Source organism: Acomys minous, assembly GCF_964271855.1.
Source record: "Acomys minous genome assembly, chromosome: 16".
NCBI lineage: Eukaryota > Metazoa > Chordata > Mammalia > Rodentia > Muridae > Acomys > Acomys minous.
Window position 1 is genome coordinate 98,221,376 of NC_140498.1, and position 17,524 is coordinate 98,238,899.

General features: G+C 43.8%; 1 protein-coding gene and 1 long non-coding RNA gene across 6 annotated transcripts in view; both read right to left on the reverse strand.

Annotated features, from left to right (window-relative positions):
* Window positions 1-6,939: 6,939 nt before the first annotated feature.
* LOC311585846 lies at window positions 6,940-10,787 on the reverse strand. Its single transcript, XR_014775367.1, has 2 exons — window positions 10,307-10,787; window positions 6,940-10,073 (listed from the first exon to the last, which is right to left on the reverse strand). It is a non-coding gene; the product is annotated as an uncharacterized lncRNA (long non-coding RNA).
* Window positions 10,788-11,174: 387 nt separating this feature from the next.
* Window positions 11,175-17,524, reverse strand: part of GOLGA3 (golgin A3) — a 43,886-nt gene continuing 37,536 nt past the window's right edge. For all 5 annotated transcript variants that reach the window (XM_084762239.1, XM_084762240.1, XM_084762238.1 and 2 more), the window contains exons 19-24: window positions 15,572-15,711; window positions 14,897-15,029; window positions 14,624-14,746; window positions 13,165-13,326; window positions 12,402-12,565; window positions 11,175-11,536 (exon numbers count right to left, since the gene is read on the reverse strand). In XM_084762239.1, the coding sequence (XP_084618365.1) occupies window positions 11,365-11,536; window positions 12,402-12,565; window positions 13,165-13,326; window positions 14,624-14,746; window positions 14,897-15,029; window positions 15,572-15,711 (894 nt within the window). In that variant the 3' untranslated portion in view covers window positions 11,175-11,364. The remainder of the gene's footprint in view (window positions 11,537-12,401; window positions 12,566-13,164; window positions 13,327-14,623; window positions 14,747-14,896; window positions 15,030-15,571; window positions 15,712-17,524) is intronic.

Sequence of the window (17,524 nt, forward strand, 5' to 3'; positions counted from 1 at the left end):
AAGTACTTTGCCTTCCATGGGTTGTCCTGCCCAGGCTTCTCCTGGTGCTTTAATCCAGTCTATAATGGGCATTTCTGTTCAGATCACAGTTGGGTTATTCTTTATTAGTGAGTGGGCAGTTCTGCATGCCTCATATGTAGCCCAGATGGTCCTCTCAAATAGAGAGTATTTATTTTCTGACCATGGGAACTTTTTGCAGTAAAAGCCAATTGGTGTTAATCTACTTCCTTTTGCAAAGATATTCCAATTACCATATCCCTTTGTATACAATACTTCTATTATTACTGTATCTTCCTTATTAATATAGCCAAGGGATTGATACTGTCTGATTAGGTCAATCATGGTTCTGACTGCCTGTTCCTGTGCTTCTGACCATTCAAAGTCTTGAGCTTTTTTGATAATTTTGTAAAGAGGCTGCAGTAGGAGTTGCTGATAAGGAATGTGTTGGCGCCAGTAGCCAAACAGTCCTATCAGATGCTGCACCTGCTGCTTATTTTTAGGCTGTTCCAGAGTATCTAGTTTACTAATAACTTCTTCTGGTATTTTAGGTCCTTCGGTGGACCAATGTACTCCTAGAAATTTTACTTGTTTGCTAGGTCCTTGAACCTTGGTTTGATTAATAGTCCATCCTTTATCTCTTAGATGTTGTATTAAATTTTTTACTGTGTCCTGAATTTTGTCTTTGTCCTGTCCATAAATCATCAAATCATCAATATAAGATACTAACTCCACCCCCTGACTATCAAAGTCCTCCAGGGTTTTCATTAGGGTGGTGTGGGCTATAATTGGACTGTTTAAATAGCCTTGAGGCAGTCTGAGAAATTTATATTGCTTTGACTGCCAGGTAAAAGTTGTTATTTCTTGTGATGCTGGATGCAATGGTATTCCAAAGAACATATCTGAGAGATCTATAGTTGCCATCCACTTTGGTGCTGCTTGTCTTATTCTTAAAAATATATCCTCAATGTCAGGTAAGGTTCCTGGCATTTTTGGACTTAATTCATTAATTTTCCTATAATCTACTGTAAATCTCCATTTGCCATTTGGCTTTAATACTGGCCAAACGGGTGAATTATAATTAAAGCTTTGGGTAGGTGTTACTATGCCTTCTTTAAGCAGTTCCTTTAAGGTGTTTGTAATGTCCTCTATTCCCCCTTTAATAGGATATTGTGGGGTGAAGGAGGGCTTAATTTCTGGTAACCTTACGGGTTCTATTTTTACTTCTGCTAAATTAGTGAAAAAAATTTTAATATTTTTGATTTGCAAAAATTTTGGAAAAAGCATCTTAATATGATCTATTCCTAAAACACTTGAGGGTGCAGTAAAGCTTGCCATGTCTAACTCATATTTTTTACCAAATAAGTCTACTGTTACCTTAATAACTGGTACTGTTTTAGTTGAATTTACTCCTTGTACCTGTATATTTTTAAATCCTTTGTTTTGGTTTGGGTGACAGTTTATAATACTGATTTGACTTCCTGTATCTAGTAGCCACCTTACTGGTTGTAATTTTCCATTTATATCTATTGGGAAGTTAACAAATGGTCTGGAGTCTAGGTCCTGCCATTCTGGTTCCGTTGCCATTGTCTGACTTGTGCTTGTGGGTGAGGAGCCCTGCGGCCCCCGTTGCCTAAAAAAAGGTCTTGTCCTCAGGAAAGGTCTTATCACTGCTCTCTAGGTTTGACTTTCGCTTGGAAAGATACCACTCGTTCTTGTTCTAATTCTCTGAAGCCTTTAAAGAAATTAATAGCTTCTGCCACTGTTTGGCAGCCCTGAATGCTTCCTGTCAAGCTCATTTTTAGATGTTGTGGAGCTCCTTTAACTATAATTCGCTTGAAGGATGGCAAAAATGGTGCTGCCTGGGGTGTGTTAGCCTCATTATATATGAACCATAGAATACCCAGTTTTCTGCAAATGTTAATTGCTTCTGCATAAGTTGTCCATCTACCTGCTGTTTCAAATTGTGTTAGATCTAGGGTGGGGAAAGCTAAGCGCCAGGCTGCAGTTATCCAATCCAGGAGTGGGTGTGTGTCACCTTTAGCGGTGTCCAACACATGTTCCAATGCTTCATAGATAGACGGGCTCTCTATGATTCCCTAATTTGTCCCATCTCCTGTTCTGTTAGAATGATTGTGTCAGCCCCTTTTTCCCACAATCTAACCATGTATTGTGCATCTTTCTGACCATTTTGGGCATATTCCCGTCTTAAATCTGCCATCTCCTGTGGGGAGTATGGTCTGGACTCTTTGACCTCTGTTCCCGGGATATAGTGGGGCTGTCTGCCATCGCTGAGGGGATTCAGACGACTGGCAATGTTCCTGATTGGAGTCCTTTTACTTGTAGTTACTACCGGGAAAGAGTATGAGGGTTCAGATGAACTGGCCAGGTTCTTCTTTTTCCTCACTATATTCATGGCTAGCCTTTTGCCCATAATTCGGTCCTTGTCTATATCCTGTATAGTTTTCACCAAAATTGCTGGTACTTCATTCTTAGGCGCCTGTTCACCAGCGGTTGCACTACTGATGGGTCAATAAGATCTATTCTTACATCAGTAGGTTTCATGCCAATTCTATTTTTAACTGCCTGGGCTGTTCCCAACCATTTCTATTCCTCTGCAGTTTCTGGGGGGCTTCCTGTGGCTGGAATTAGATGTAAACCTCTCATTTTCTTAATTAAAAGACTTCATTTCCACAGCTTATTTGCCAACCAGTATAGCAGTTTAATCTCTCTTTTCCTAAGGTACCACTGAAGGTTACTCATTTGAGTGCTCTTGATTAATTTTTCAAATTTTAGATCGGTCAATCTTTCAATTCGTTTACTGAAAAATTTCAGCATTTGTTTGAATTTTAGTTGCCTTATATTGAGTTTCTTTCCTCTGTGCCATTAACCAGCTCTTAAGTTGGCATCGGGCACTGAGTTCGTCCTACTTCCGCGCCCTTAGGGAGGGTGGTGTTTTCGGACCCAGGCTTTCCCCGCTCCTCATCGAGGAGTCCGGTAATCACCTGGTAACTCGATATAAGTTTTCAGCCAGATTACATGCAAGCCTTTTGTAAATTGGGGAAAGTTAACATAAACTAATCCTTTCCCCAGCCTTGTTCCAGATCCTGCCGACTACGCCAGCTGTCGCGAGCAGAGAGTTTACACTCAGAATCCGGAACAAAAGAGTCAGGCCAAGAGCAAGTGGTACGATTTAGCAAGAGAGGTTTATTAGCAATACAAAGGCAACTACAACAAAAGGCAGCGGCTAAGGCTCCAAGGCCAAGCCACCAATACCATTTCATTACACTCTTAAAACTATCTTAATTCTAATAGGAGTAGCATTTAGCATCTTATAATATCAATGTTCTGGGAGCTTATGCCATTAGAGTATACGACCTGATATCGTGAAGTTCTGCCGAACAGGTTCGCTGCTGCGACTTGAATCGGTTCTCGGGTTGTTATCTGACAGCATGTCTGTCCGCTCCGTCCTGGGAGAGCGCCCATCGGCTGGTAGCATTTTAGGTAATCATGGTGACAGCGAGAGAGAGAGCGAGAGCGCGAAGAGAGCGAAGAGAAGAGAAGAGAGCGAAGAGCGAGGAGAAGAGCTAAGAGAGCTGGCTGCTTCTTCTCAGGGTTTTTATACTTACTTTAACCTTACCCTCTCTAATTCACACATCTAGCTTTCTGCGGCACTCTTATCACCAACTTGCAGTCCTGGCTGCTCCTAGGTCAGAACTTACTACTAAGGTTTTATCTATCACTCACACATCTGGTCAGACGTCAGCTTTTTGGGCTGTCAGCTATTTTCTACGCTGGGCTTTGAAACAAGCCCTGACATGTCCTACACTGGGCTTTGAAACAAGCCCTGACATGTTTATTACAAGTGGACAAAAGGTAGTGGAGTGTATATGGAGATGCTGACTTAATGTTCAGAAAACATCATGTGAGGCGTGTAGCCTGCCCCTCCATAGAGTTCCACCACCTTAGGGTATGCATACAGAAGGCAGAAGGCTATTTGACTGTAATAACCTGACCCAGGAAGTCTACAAATCACCTCCTGCAGATACCCACCTGAAGAGTGTATAAAAGATGTGTATCCATGGTGCCACCCAGAGAGCTCCCCCATCCTTGGAGCTGCTGGAGTTCACTCCAGGAAGAGTAGGTGCTGCTTTTTTGTTGTTGTTTGCTTTTTTCAGACAGTTTCGCTTGTAGCCTTGGCTGTCCTGGACTCACTCTGTAGACCAGGCTGGGGTTGAACTCACAGAGATCAGCCTGTCCCTGCCTCCCGAGTGCTGGGATTATAGGCGTGCGCCACCATCCCTGGCTGAGTAAGTTGTTCTTTCTGTGGGCTGCTACAACTGCAGCCTAGTAGATGCCATCTTCAACTCTAACTCGAGTTCAACTCTGGAAGGTGGGTGGTATGAGTGACTGTCCTGAGTCAAGCAACCACTGTTTTTGGGAGTTCAGCTGTGCCCTTGAAAAAGGATTATCCAGATGGATTTCCTGACTCTTGTATCCCCTCATGAGAACCTTACCAGAGTATACAGGGGCTCCCTACCATCTGCTATATTTGGAGAGGCTAGAGTAAAGATGGTAGCGGAGGATAGGGGAGGGGTGCTCTATTTGTGCTGCTACGGGGAAGCCCTCCTTGCAGGGAAGAGGCTTTCCAGGTGCACCCACATAACCTCTCACCTATGCTCTATAAAGAACCCAAATAAAGCCGGACATGCTGGTGGATGCCTTTAATCCCAGCACTCAGGAGGCAGAAGCAGGCAGATCTCTGTGAGTTTGAGGCCAGCCTGGTCTACAAAGCAAGTCCAGGACAGCCAGGGCTGTTACACAGAGAAACCTTGTCTGGAAAAAACAAACAAACCCACATAAACTCATTGATTCCTCAGACTGAGCTTACATTGTTGTTTACATCTCCCTAGGAAGAACTTTAGCAACACATCGCCACTCATTGTAAGGGCCACGGGGATGGGGATAGTGCACAGTTATACAGAGGTAGACAGTAGTGAGAATGGCACCGAGTCTAAGAATCTTCCATACTTAGACTATCATGATTACCCTTTGTGATGGTTTGAATAAAGATGACCCCCATACACTCACAGGGAGTGACACTGTTTGGGTGTGTAGTCTTGATGGAAGAAGCGTGTCACTGGGTGGGCTTTGAGGTTTCAGATGCTTTTGCCTGTGTCTCTGCTGCCTGCCAATCCAGTTGGGGAACTCTAGAGTTGCCTTATGCCACATGACAGTAATGCACTAACCCTCTGGACAGCTGTAATCCAGCCCCAGTTAAATGTTTTCCTTTATAAGAGTGGCCGCGGTGGTGCATGCCTTTAATCCCAGCACATAATAGGCAGATCTCTGTGAGTTCCAGGACAGCCAAAGCTACAGAGAGAAACCCTGTCTTCAAAAACTAAAAAAGAAAAAAAAGTGTTGAAGCCAATTCTTTGACATAGCTGCAAATATTTCTATATTTAGCTTCCATTTTGTTTTTAAGGTGAAAGTAAGTTAAAATTTTTTTAACTTTTCAACTCTGCTTCCTCAAAGCAGTTATTCGTAGTTGACACTAACATTCCCTACCGGAGGGTCAAGCTGACCTTATGCTGAGCTACACTCTGGTTGTCTTATCTATGATTCAATGGTGTCATAATTCATACTGTGCTGTCTACGTACTTGGCTACACTTTGGATGTACCCTAAGCATTAACTCACTTAGGTTCAATCAAACTAAAGGTTAGCTAGAACTGCTTGTTAGCAAAATAACTTGAGTCAGAGCTGACCACCCTGTTCCACCAACCGCCCCCTGTAGGAGCTAACTGCAGTTTTTGCCTTTATATGCTGGTTCTGGGAAACAGGTCAATGTCGCAGTTAGGCTCCTGAGTCCTTTCTGTGGCCCTGACTGCAATCAGCCTTGTCATGCGGGGGAGGGGTGTGCGCTCACTCAATAAACCATCCATACCTGACTGAGGCTGGAGTCTGAGTGGTTTCTATGGCTACTCTTGTACAACAACAACAAAAAAAGAATTTTCACATTTTATTTTGTGTGAATTTACTTAATTTTTTCTAGGTAGGCTTTTTATCTAATTCCCACTTATGCGCGCGCACGTGTACACACACTCACAACACACACACACACACACACACATACACACACACTGCTGTAGTCATCACGTCTCTTCACAGCAGCAGAAACCCACTGTGCAACTAAGACACCACTTTGGCAGGAGTGTTTCGCAGTCATTTTATAGCCCTCTTGTAGCTTGTTTCCTAAAACTGCATGAGCTATCATCAGGTTTCTGAGTGCCTTGGTGACTTAAATACTGAGCTTCCCAAATCCTCCTTTCTCACACTTGATTTAAAATTTGTGGCTTATTAATATTTAGCTGAAATAGGCCTAGATAATTCACTGATCAAAAATAAGGGGTGAATGAAAAAGAGGAGAAATTCCTTGAGATATGGAAGTTAACCCAGCAGAGACTTCTCAGCTCAAGTGCACTGACCCTAACGCCCTCGGCTCCGGCATGTGCTTTTGCATGTGTGCTGCTGCCTCATGGTGATGCTGAATGCAGCCAGTGAGGGGAAAAGGTTAACACGTTGCTTCTGCTGCTCCAACACACCAAGGAGTCAACCTTCCTCTACTACCTCCAACTTTGGTAGGACACAATTACCTGTTAAAATGGTGTGAAACAGTCAGGTGTGGTGGTACAAACCTTTAATTCCAGCACTCAGGAGGCAGAGGCAGGTGGATCTCTGAGTTTGAGGCCAGTCTGGTCTACAGAGCGAGTCCAGGACAGCTAGGGTTGTTACACAGAGAAACCCTGACTCAAAACAAACAAATCAACCAACTAATTAAGTAAATAAAATGGTGGGGAACAACATGAGCTAAATAGCTACTCCCAAATATGACAAAATGCTAGTGTAAAAATGAAGCCCTCCCCAATGAATTATGAAAAGCTTTACCAAAAATAGTTTATTGCATAAAATGTAAGGAATTCTCAAGCACGCTTATATTCAAAACCAACCAACCAAAACCAACAAAAACCTCAACAACCAAAACAATAACAACAAACAAGTCAACATGCCCTTTAAAGTTACACTGTGTTACCTGTGATGACGTTTTCCCCTGGAAAAGCCCTAATATGAAGACTGATTTTCTTGTGAGAAAATTTATTATGGAAATGAGAAACTCAAAAAACCAATGAAAGTGCCATGTGCACGGTAGCACACACCTGTAATTCCAGCACTGGGGAGGCAGAGGCAGAGGCAGAGGCAGAGGCAGATTGATCTCTGTGAGTTTGAGGTGAGCCTGGTCTACAGAGTGAGTGTAGGACAGCCAGGGTTCCACAGAGAAACCCTGTCTCAAAAAACAAAACAAATGAACAACAACAACAACAACAACAACAACAAACCACAGAAATTTTGGACCCTCTAACCTGGACACCAACCCAAGGATCCTTTCAGAACCTAAGACCACTACCACACAGATCTGGCTAGAATTCCAGGATAAGACTCAGGGAATCTCACACCACAGCATTATTCCTATCAATAAGGCCCTTGGAAGGCTCCAAGACATTTCCTTTTCAAATATGGTGGTTCCTTTCACTCCCAGAATCTTCACCTGTCAATTTTTGTTTCAAGATATATGAAAACATTAATCATTGTGACTCCATAAGCCTATGGTTTTATAATATATACTGGTAGAAGTTACGTTTTGAAATGGAGGAAGAATTTAACACAAGCTTTCTGATACATACACTAAGACTACCTCCTGAGAAGGTAGGTCCTGTTCCCTATACCTCGAACCCAAGCAAAGTCAGTCTCACATCAAAGATCACAGCATCAATCTCATGTGTACCATAGAAACAATGATGGAAATCTTATGGTAATAATTTTTTTTAACATAAGCAAAGCAAGTAATACTACAAAGCATGGAAGCCGAGGTGTCAGAAGCCGAGGTGTCAGGTTAGGGCGTGATACAGCACATATGATGATGGAGGGCAGATTACAATAAATCAGGTATAAAAGCCTTAGAGAGCCATCCTACAGACCTGCCTCTAGTTTTTCATGAGTAACCCTAAAACCCCCACTTTTGTCTACAGAGGCAACAGTAATCAAGCTGTGGTTACCCCAGAACAAGCTCCGGGAGGTGAAGTACAGTGAAGACCCTTGGATGTAGGAGGCAAAAGCCAAACCAGAAAACCAGAAACAAACAAAACAAAACCCTAACATCTTAGGTCAAAGGAAACTTAAAAATTCAACTTCAGGGTCACTTAAGGAACCCTAAGAGAATGCCAGCTCCAATTTAAAAGTGTTCTGAATCACAATATGAGAACAGTCACACTGGTACAGAAACACAGGCAGAGAATGCAGCCAAGGTATGGCAGGCCTTTCATGGAACCAAAAGGAACCTAGCCACGGATCTGCAAGGCAGACCACAGAGCTTGGAGGAAGTGCCATTTCCGAGGCTGTACATGCACACGGGAGGCAAAACAACGGAAGAAATGGATTAAGCCATGAAACAAACATTGAATGAGTTCAGAATTAGCATGTCTTTTCCTAGGACAACACAACCAACAGGACTCACTTGAAGACCTCTCTGCATAGGAGAAGCAATTCTGTTGCAGAATTAAGTCCAGCCCAAGTGCTAGTTCTTGGTTTTGAAATTAAAAATACAAAATAAATAAGAATGTAAATTAGCATCCTTTTCCAATTTCTAACTTAGAGATAGAAAGGGTATATTTATAATGAAATTTTCAAGTATTTTTTTTTAAGATTAACCCTGTACAAATGATATACACATTGTAAAAGTTTCAATACTTGCTGGGAAATATTTTTCAAACACCACACATCCTTGTGGATAGTTGTGCTTTAATGACATCAGTTAACCTCCTAATAGGATGCTATAAGAGAACATGTTAAAAACTCCATGCTGCTTCTCCCAAAATAGACAAGAAACTCACTAAAAGACACCAACTGGCTGATCACAGATGCTTAGAACTTTTCTTCAGGCCTTTCTCTCTCCCTTCTAACAATACTCCAGATCTTTGCTGGTATTGCTCCAGCTGGTCTGTCTTTTTTAAGTCATGGCTTCATGTAACCGGCTATGTACCTGAAAACTGGCCTTGGTTTTTCCTCCTGACTCTAATTCTTATGGGCTGGGATTACAGGCACAAGTCACAGAACCTGCTTTATTTTACATTTTGCTCACAAGTGTTCACAAAGACTAAAGACTTCAACGCCTCTAATTCGTCAGTGTATAAAGTATTAATGTTTGACTTGGGAAGCAGATTACAATAAATCAGACACTTAGTGCTGACTTCAACCCCTCTTGTCTCAGAGGACCACAGTGCCTGCCTTTTTCTGGGCAGTGCTCTCCCTTCTCCTGCCACCACCACAAGTATTCAATGGAGGCCCACACAGTAGACAGACATCCACAGTGCTCCATAAACACCATCTTGGGACATCAGGTCAGTATGAGGAGACCTTGCAGGTCCTTTCACCCGCTGCTAACTCTAAGGCCTGAGCTGCCCTGCCTGTTTGTAAGCCAAAGTGAGTGGAACCACATAAGGCCACACACCTAGCAGTCAGTGGTCAGGGTTATTAATTCATGGAGATGCTGGAAGAAAAGACCCTCAGAGATAAAAAGTCTAAAACTAAGACTTTCTGTGCAAGAGTATTTGGTTTTAGGGTGTGTAGAAAATAAGTTACATTTCTTTTTTTGTTTTGTTTTTTTGGTTTTTCAAGGACATGGCTTCTCTGTTGTAGCCTTGGCTGTCCTAGACTCACTCTGTAGACCAGGCTGGCCTGTCTCTGACTCCCAAGTCCTGGGATTAAAGGCATATGCCACCACGCCTGGCACAAGTTTTATTTCTTAAAATACATTTAATTTTTTTTTTGAAGACTTATTTATGTATGAATGCTCTACCTGCACGTACACCTGGATGCCAGAAGAGGGCATCAGATTCCACTATAGATGGTTGTGAGCCACCATGTGGTTGCTGGGTATTGAACTCAGGACCTCTGGAAGAGCAGACAGTGCTCTTAGCCACTGAGCCATCTCTCCAACCCCTTATAATACATTTTTAAAAACTGACATTCCTAGCCGGGCGGTGGTGGCGCACGCCTTTAATCCCAGCACTTGGGAGGCAGAGGCAGGCGGATCGCTGTGAGTTCGAGGCCAGCCTGGTCTACAAAGTGAGTCCAGGATGGCCAAGGCTACACAGAGAAACCCTGTCTCGAAAAACCAAAAAAAAAAACAAACAAAACAAAACAAAACAAAACAAACCAAAAAAAAAAAAAAAACAAAAACAACAACAAAAAACCTGACATTCCTAAAGCTACATGTATACTGTTTCCCAGAGGCAACTTTTCAAATGGCAATCAGTAAGACAATTAGGTCCTTAAATAATATAGGTATATGCTTTCCAAAGACTTTCAATATTTATATGTACATCCTGTGTAGGTAGGATAGTTTGAAAAACAAATAAAAGCAAAAGGTGCAAATAAAAATTCATTGCTGTAGGAAAGTGAAGGTCTTAATGAGTGGAACTGTACAGACCTCTAGGGCCCACTGAGCCCACCCTGCATAGTCAGCACCCTTAGGTGTGTCTATTGCCACACATAAGATCCTCCTCCTGAACGTAACTGTTTAGACTGACACAATCAGAGTTCACCAGCAACCCAAACTCTGAGGTTTTTAAGATTTGGTCATTTCATGGGAAAAGTTAGTTGTGACTTAAAACGACTATTTCTGCAATCTCTGACTCGTTCAGTTATTTCAGTTTATATTATATATATATATATATATATATATATATATATATATATATATACACACACACACACACACACACATATACATATATATATATTGGGGGGGGTGTGTGTGTGTGTGTGTATGTATGGTTTTTTGAGACAGGGTTTCTCTGTGTAGCCTTGGCTGTCCTGAACTCGCTTTGTAGACCAGGCTGGCCTCGAACTCACAGCAATCCACCTGCCTCTGCCTCCCGAGTGCTGGAATTAAAGGTGTGCGCCACGACACCCAGCTATTTTGGTTGTTTTGAGACAGGTTCTCTCTGTGTAGCCCTGGCTATCCTGGAACTCATTCTGGAGACCATGCTGACCTTGAACTCAGAGATCCGCCTATCTCTTGCCTCCCAGGCGCTAAGATTAAAGGCATATGCCACCACCTCCCAGCTCAGTTATTTTAATCCTTGATAAAAAGTAAAGGGAAATTTAAAAGTCATTTTTCAAAAAACAAAACAAAAACAACAACAACAAAAAACCCCGACCAGAGTACTTGATCAAGATCAAATAAATAATATTGACAAAAAGTATTCCTTCAGCAGCCACAAACACTTGGTGATGAGGACAACAGCAGTCACTGGCCCAGCTCTTCTCTGGAAACACTGTTTTGATGATGTGGTTTTGTATCTCCCCTGGGATGGGCATGCTCTGCTGGGGCAGCGTCCACCTCAGCCCACAAGGACATGGACTCGTGCACAGTGATGGTATGCTCCTCTATCTGGCGCTGCAGACTGTCCATTTCCTGCCTGGGGAGATGAGAGAAGGCAGAAGAAGCCCTAAATCACACAAGGACCAGGTAGAACCACTAGCTGTAGCTTTCGCTAACAAGTCACAGTGGATGCAACGGGCTTACCACCATATGTGGTTCCCTCAAAGGCAATGAATGTACCACGGACCAGCCAATCAGCTGGAGTCAAAGAAGGCAAAAGCCCCTGACATCATCTCACTCTGAGCAGAAGCCAGCAAACAATCTGACATATGCTTCTGTTTTCTGCAAGGTGTTTCCATCAGGAATATGAGGAAAACACAGACCCCAAAGCCTGATGCTAATCAAGTTGCCGTCTGGAAGCTGTCACCTGAGGCCACTGTCACAGTGACTTCCCTTCACAAGATCACCTGCCTGTCAGGGTCCTATGTGCTCCAACATGATACTGGTCTCTTCTGTCCTAAGCTGGAAGAAGGCTTAGCCTATAGGGGACAGATAAAACAGCTGACCTTAAAGGGACCACCAAGGTACTCTACTTAGCTGTTTTCATCCTTACTACATAGACCCCAGAAGCTTTGCCAGTAAAAAGCTTTTACCATATTTTTTGGACCATATGACACACTTTTTCCTCCCAAAAGTGTGTGTGTGTGTGTGTGTGTGTGTGTGTGTGTGTGTGTATTGAGGGTGGGGAAATAGGGGGCACCTCATGGTCCAATTGCTGGTTTTACTGTTTTTCTTGTTTTACTGCTCTAAAAACTAGGTGCGTCTTATAGTCCGAAAAATATGGTATTTTTCAAGAGCTTCAAAGACATAGGTACTCTACAAACAACAGAAGAGATGCCCCCCAGGGAAAACATGCCATGTCTTAAGGCTGAAGAAAATAAGACGTAGAAGACAGATCGTACTTGAGTTGCTGCAAACAGCTGTTGAGATTCTTGAGGGGCTCCTTGCTCACAGCGGGTGGGGGCCTCAGCAGCTCCTCTAGCAATGAGGCTGGGACAGGACAGTCTGGTATCTTGATGGGTGTTGCAGGGCTGGAGGAGCTGGACTCACCTTTTGGCTCTTTCTTCTGTTTGTAAAAGCACATCATCAGCCCCCTACAGCCCTCCTCCTCCTCCCCTGGGACAACTAAACACCCCCTGCCCCCCCTCTGGGAAGAAGACTGAATAGCCAGGTCTATGAAGACAGTCTGACAATAAGAAATACTAGCTGGACCAGCCACCCTAACAAAAGCACTTGTGCTGACTCTCAGAAGCTCTCTTGTGGGAGTTTCCTGGGACACAAGTGTATACTTTGAGCTTCCCTAATAAATTAGGCAATATTTACTTGGATTGTGAAAATAAAAATCTGCTACGCAATTGAATCCTCCACCAGGGCAGACACTGGCATGAAGCTCCCACCAGAGCCACCCTGAAGCCACTGTGTCCCACAACGGCAGCACAGCGGGGCTGCGTGTTCATTATCGTTACAGTCGGATAATGTGTGCATTCAAAAAATACTCTCTTGGAAGGGTACCAAAATAAAGTGTTTTGACCCACTGTCCAAGCAGACTTCTTTATGATCTTTGTGCACAGATGCTGATCTGTGAATGACTAGAAACCTGGCAATATCCTGCCCAAACAAATCTAAACTAGACAGTTAGCTTGCCGCGTGCGGCCTCAGTCCCACCTTGGCTGCACCGCGGCGCAGATCCAGCTTGAGCTGTTGGTTCTGCTGCAGCAGGGTCTTCATGTTGTTCTTCAGCTCAGACACTTTAGCTTGAAGCACAAACTTATCCTTCTGGGTCTCAGACAGATCTTCCTGTGCCATTTCCAACTCAGACTTGATGGTCTATGGAAAATGACCAGTTTTCGCTTTGTTTTGTTTTTAAGCTGAAAGATTCTAGCAAGTTTGAGGTCATAAGAGCTGGGCTACAATAAAAACTTGTCTGAAATGGGACGGGTGTGGGGCACATGCCTTTAATCCCAGCACTTGGGAGGCAGAGGCTGGAGGATAGCTGTGAGATCGAGGCCAGCCTGGTCTACAAAGTGAGTCGAGGACAGTCAAGACTACACAGAGAAATCGTGTCTTGAAAAAACAAAAAACAAAATAACAACAACAACAACAACAAAAACTTATCTTAAAAGCCAAACAACATAAAACACATTCTAGGTTCTTAATTTGTATGTCAGTTTTAGGAACACTTTTTTTTTCTTTTTTTGGCTAGGACAAGTTGTTTTCATCTCAGCAGTTTCCTCTATAGTTACCTAGGCACTGACAAGTTCACTAAAATCAAACCCTTGACTTAAAAAACTTTTTTATCCTATTTTTAATTATGTGTATCTGTGTCTATGCATGGGTATGTGCACATACAGGGGTGCAGGTGCCTGTGGAGGGCAGAAGAGTGAGCTCCCCAATTCGGTGCTGGAAACTGAACTTGAGTCCTCTGGAAGGACAGCAAGAGCTTTGAATTGCTGAGCCATCTTTCTAGCTCTAACCCTTAACAGTATTTTTAGATTCACTGATTGGCTGACCTATGCGTGCGTGCTTATGTGTATTTATATGCAGCATGAACATGCAAGAGTCCTCAGAGGCCAAAAGAGGGTGCTGACCTCTTAAAGCTACAATTACAGGAAGTTGTGAGTTGCTATGTGAGTGCTAGGAACCAAACCCAGGTGCTTCGCAAGAGCAGTAAGTGCTCTTTAATTGCTGAGCATCACTCCAGTACCCCTGACACTTAACACAGTCTTTTCAAAACATTAGTATCTGCATGACCATGGTTAGCCCCAAGAAACTGAATTCCTGCCTTCCCTGAGTAGTAAAGACCACTCATCTGAGCCTTCCTGGAGAAGCTGGCCATAACCTGAGCACACGCTGCACATGGTCACTACTCCCTATACCTAACACAGCATGCTCCCAGCACATACGCTTCATACAGCTCACCAAAGGGGCAGTGCTGGGGCTTTTCTTAGTTTCTCCACCATCTAGCTGTGCAACCTGAACCAGGTAACCATGCTAAGCCTCATTCTAAAATGGAGACAATGTCTTCAGATCACTGGGGTGGGGTTGGGAGCCCAGAGGGTGATCCAACTCAGTAAGAGCTGCCTTCCACCCAGACTCAGGGCCCTGAGACTGGGACAGGACCAACCTGCAGTGTCTGCTGTGTCCCCTCGAGTTCTTTCTTGCCCTGTTGCTCTGTCAAGTCAAGCTGCTGCTTCAGGGACTGAATTTCTCGCTCTTTCTGATCCAATTCCCATTTGAGATTTTCCATCTAAAAGAACAAGACACACAACTAAGACAGTTTTGAAATGCTGTGTTCTCCTGTAAAACAATCCTAAGGAACTTCTACTCATCTGCTTGTGTTACATGTATACAATGGACTTCCTGTCTGAGCAGATAAAGCAGCAGGGCCGACTGTCACCTCTTGGCTCCCTGCAGGCTGCTGGCTCATCTGCTCATCCAGCGTCTTCCGCAGCAGCTGCAGCTGGGTTCTAGCTTCTGCCAGCTCAGTCTGGAACTGCGCTATTTCCTGGGAATGCTTTCCCTCCTGAATCCTGCCATTTAAACAAACAAACAAAGAGGTTAAAAATAAAATGACAAATTTCTCTCAGTTTGTTCTCCAAGGCTGTCCGTGGTGACCCTTTAACATTTGCTACAGACAGTGTACTGCCAATGCTCTGCACGTCCACTGACCCTGCAAAGCCTCTGTGCTCTGGGAGACGCCCTCTGAATTAGGGTGCTATGGACACCTCTGGGGCTGCTCTGGAGGTGTGCTCATCCCTAGTCTGGCTATCCATGGTACCCCAAGATTGAGTGCTCAAATGGGGGTTTTTTCTATTCCAGGAAGAAGTCAAGGCAGACTTGGCAGGGTTAAGGTTGAACGCAGGCTTCTTGAGATAGGAGTTGGGTAATTCTGTTCTTTTGATTGTCCCTACAGTAACTGAGACCTTAGGGAAAGACAAATGGTCCCTGCTGTGAGAGTCACAATGAACTAAAGATGAGAGGAGACTCCAATAGCTGTCGTGTGCTGTATGGAGAAGAGTCACTGAGGTCACCGTGGGCAGCCCTGGGGCCCTGTGTAAGCACGGAGACTCACTGGAGCTCATGCACCTCGGCCTGCAGTGTCTGCACCAGGAGCTCCTTGGCCTGCAGCTCCTCCTTCACCTCATTTAGCTCCAGGGTCGCTGCCTTAAAGTGGCGGCGGTTGTGTCCAGCTTCCAGCCTGGCAGTAGCTATCTAGAAGAAAGTGAGGACATAGACATTACCCCCACACAAGCTGTACCATAACGGATGCCACAGGTTTGATGGACTACCACGTGCAACACTGGAGCCCCTGCCAAACCCAAGCAGAACCAGTTCTTGGGTATTTACTGGGCTCTATGCTCAGCACACAGTGGACTAGTGACATACAGCTGACATACTCTGCTGAATAAAAAATTCACTTATGATGGTTTACTTAGTTTAAAAAGGCCTTATATTCCTCAATTACACCTGTTTATTACCAGTTAAGTTTATTCCTAATTCTTTTTTTTGTGTGTGTGTGTGTGGTTGTTTGTTTTGTTTTTGTTTTCTGAGACAGGGTTTGTGTAATAGCCCTGGAACTTGCTTTGTAGGCTAGGCTGCCTCTGCCTCCTGAGTGCTGGGACTAAAGGCGTGCACACCACACCCAGAAATTCCTAGTTCTTTTATTTCCACCTAATTGTAATATCTGTTTATGACATAATTGGCCTCCTCTGAACATCTGCTGACTTTCAAAGTCAAAAATAGATTTTTCTCAAGATTTCTAAGCAAATTCTTTTTATTTTAAAAAAAGATTTATTTATTATTACGTATATAGTGCTCTGCCTGCATGTACACCTGCATGCACATCAGAAGAGGGCATCAGGTCACATTATAGATGGCTGTGAGCCACCATGTGGTTGATGGGAATTGAACTCAGAACCTCTGGAAAAGCAGTCAGTGCCCTTAACCTCTGAGCCGTCTCTCCAGCCCCTATCTACCAATTCTTAAAATTATTTTCATTTAAAAATTTTTTATTGGGCCAGTGAGGTGGCTAACCAAATACGGTGTTGGCCACACAAGCCTGACCATCTGAGCTCAAACCCTGGAACCCATGGAAGGAAGAAAAGACACTGACACCAACACTATCCTCAGGCGTCCACATGGATGCCATGATTTGCACACATCATGTACATATATACACATGATAAATTTTTAAAAATTAAGTTACAATTATATTTTACCATCTCAAGCAGACACTGAGGCACACACCTGCTATCCCAGCTCTTGGGAGATGGAAGAGGATCATGAATTCAAGGTTTCCAGGCATGATGGCTCATACCTTTAATCCCAGCGTTCATGAAGCAGAGGCATGTGGATCTCTGTGAGACAGAGGCCAACCTGGTCTATGTAGGCAGTGTCAGGGTAACCAGGGCTACATCGTGAGACCCTACCTCAAAAACAACAATAAAAATAAAATAAAGTAAGAGTTCAAGGCTATCCTCTGCTACACAGCAAGTTTGAGGACATCCTGTGATCAGGAAAAATAGAAAGAAAGAAAGAAAGAAAGAAAGAAAGAAAGAAAGAAAGAAAGAAAGAAAGAAAGAAGTTTCTATGTGTATACAAGTAGCAGAATGCACACACACATAACCCTGGCCCTGAGTATCTGCTCTATGCTGTGGGTCAGCAGGAAGCTCACATTCTAGGAGAAGAGGGTATGAAGAATGGGAGATGGGATGGGCAGTGGTGGTGCACGCCTTGGGAGGCAGAGGCAGGCAGATCTCAGTGAGTTCAAGGCCAGCCTGGTCTACAGAGCAAGTGCCAGGACTGGCAGGGCTACACAGAGACCCTGTCTTGGGGGCGCAGGGAAAGAATGGGGCATAGGATGAGGTGTATAACCACCTTTGCTATAACGGTTTACCTGGTGGGTCAGCAAAACTGGAAAGGAGCCAGCCACAAAGACAGCTCTGGATACTCTGAGGCTGTATGCAGCCAGCATTCTGGACTATGCTTCCCCCACCCTCCGCCAGAGACAGGGTTTCTCTGTGTA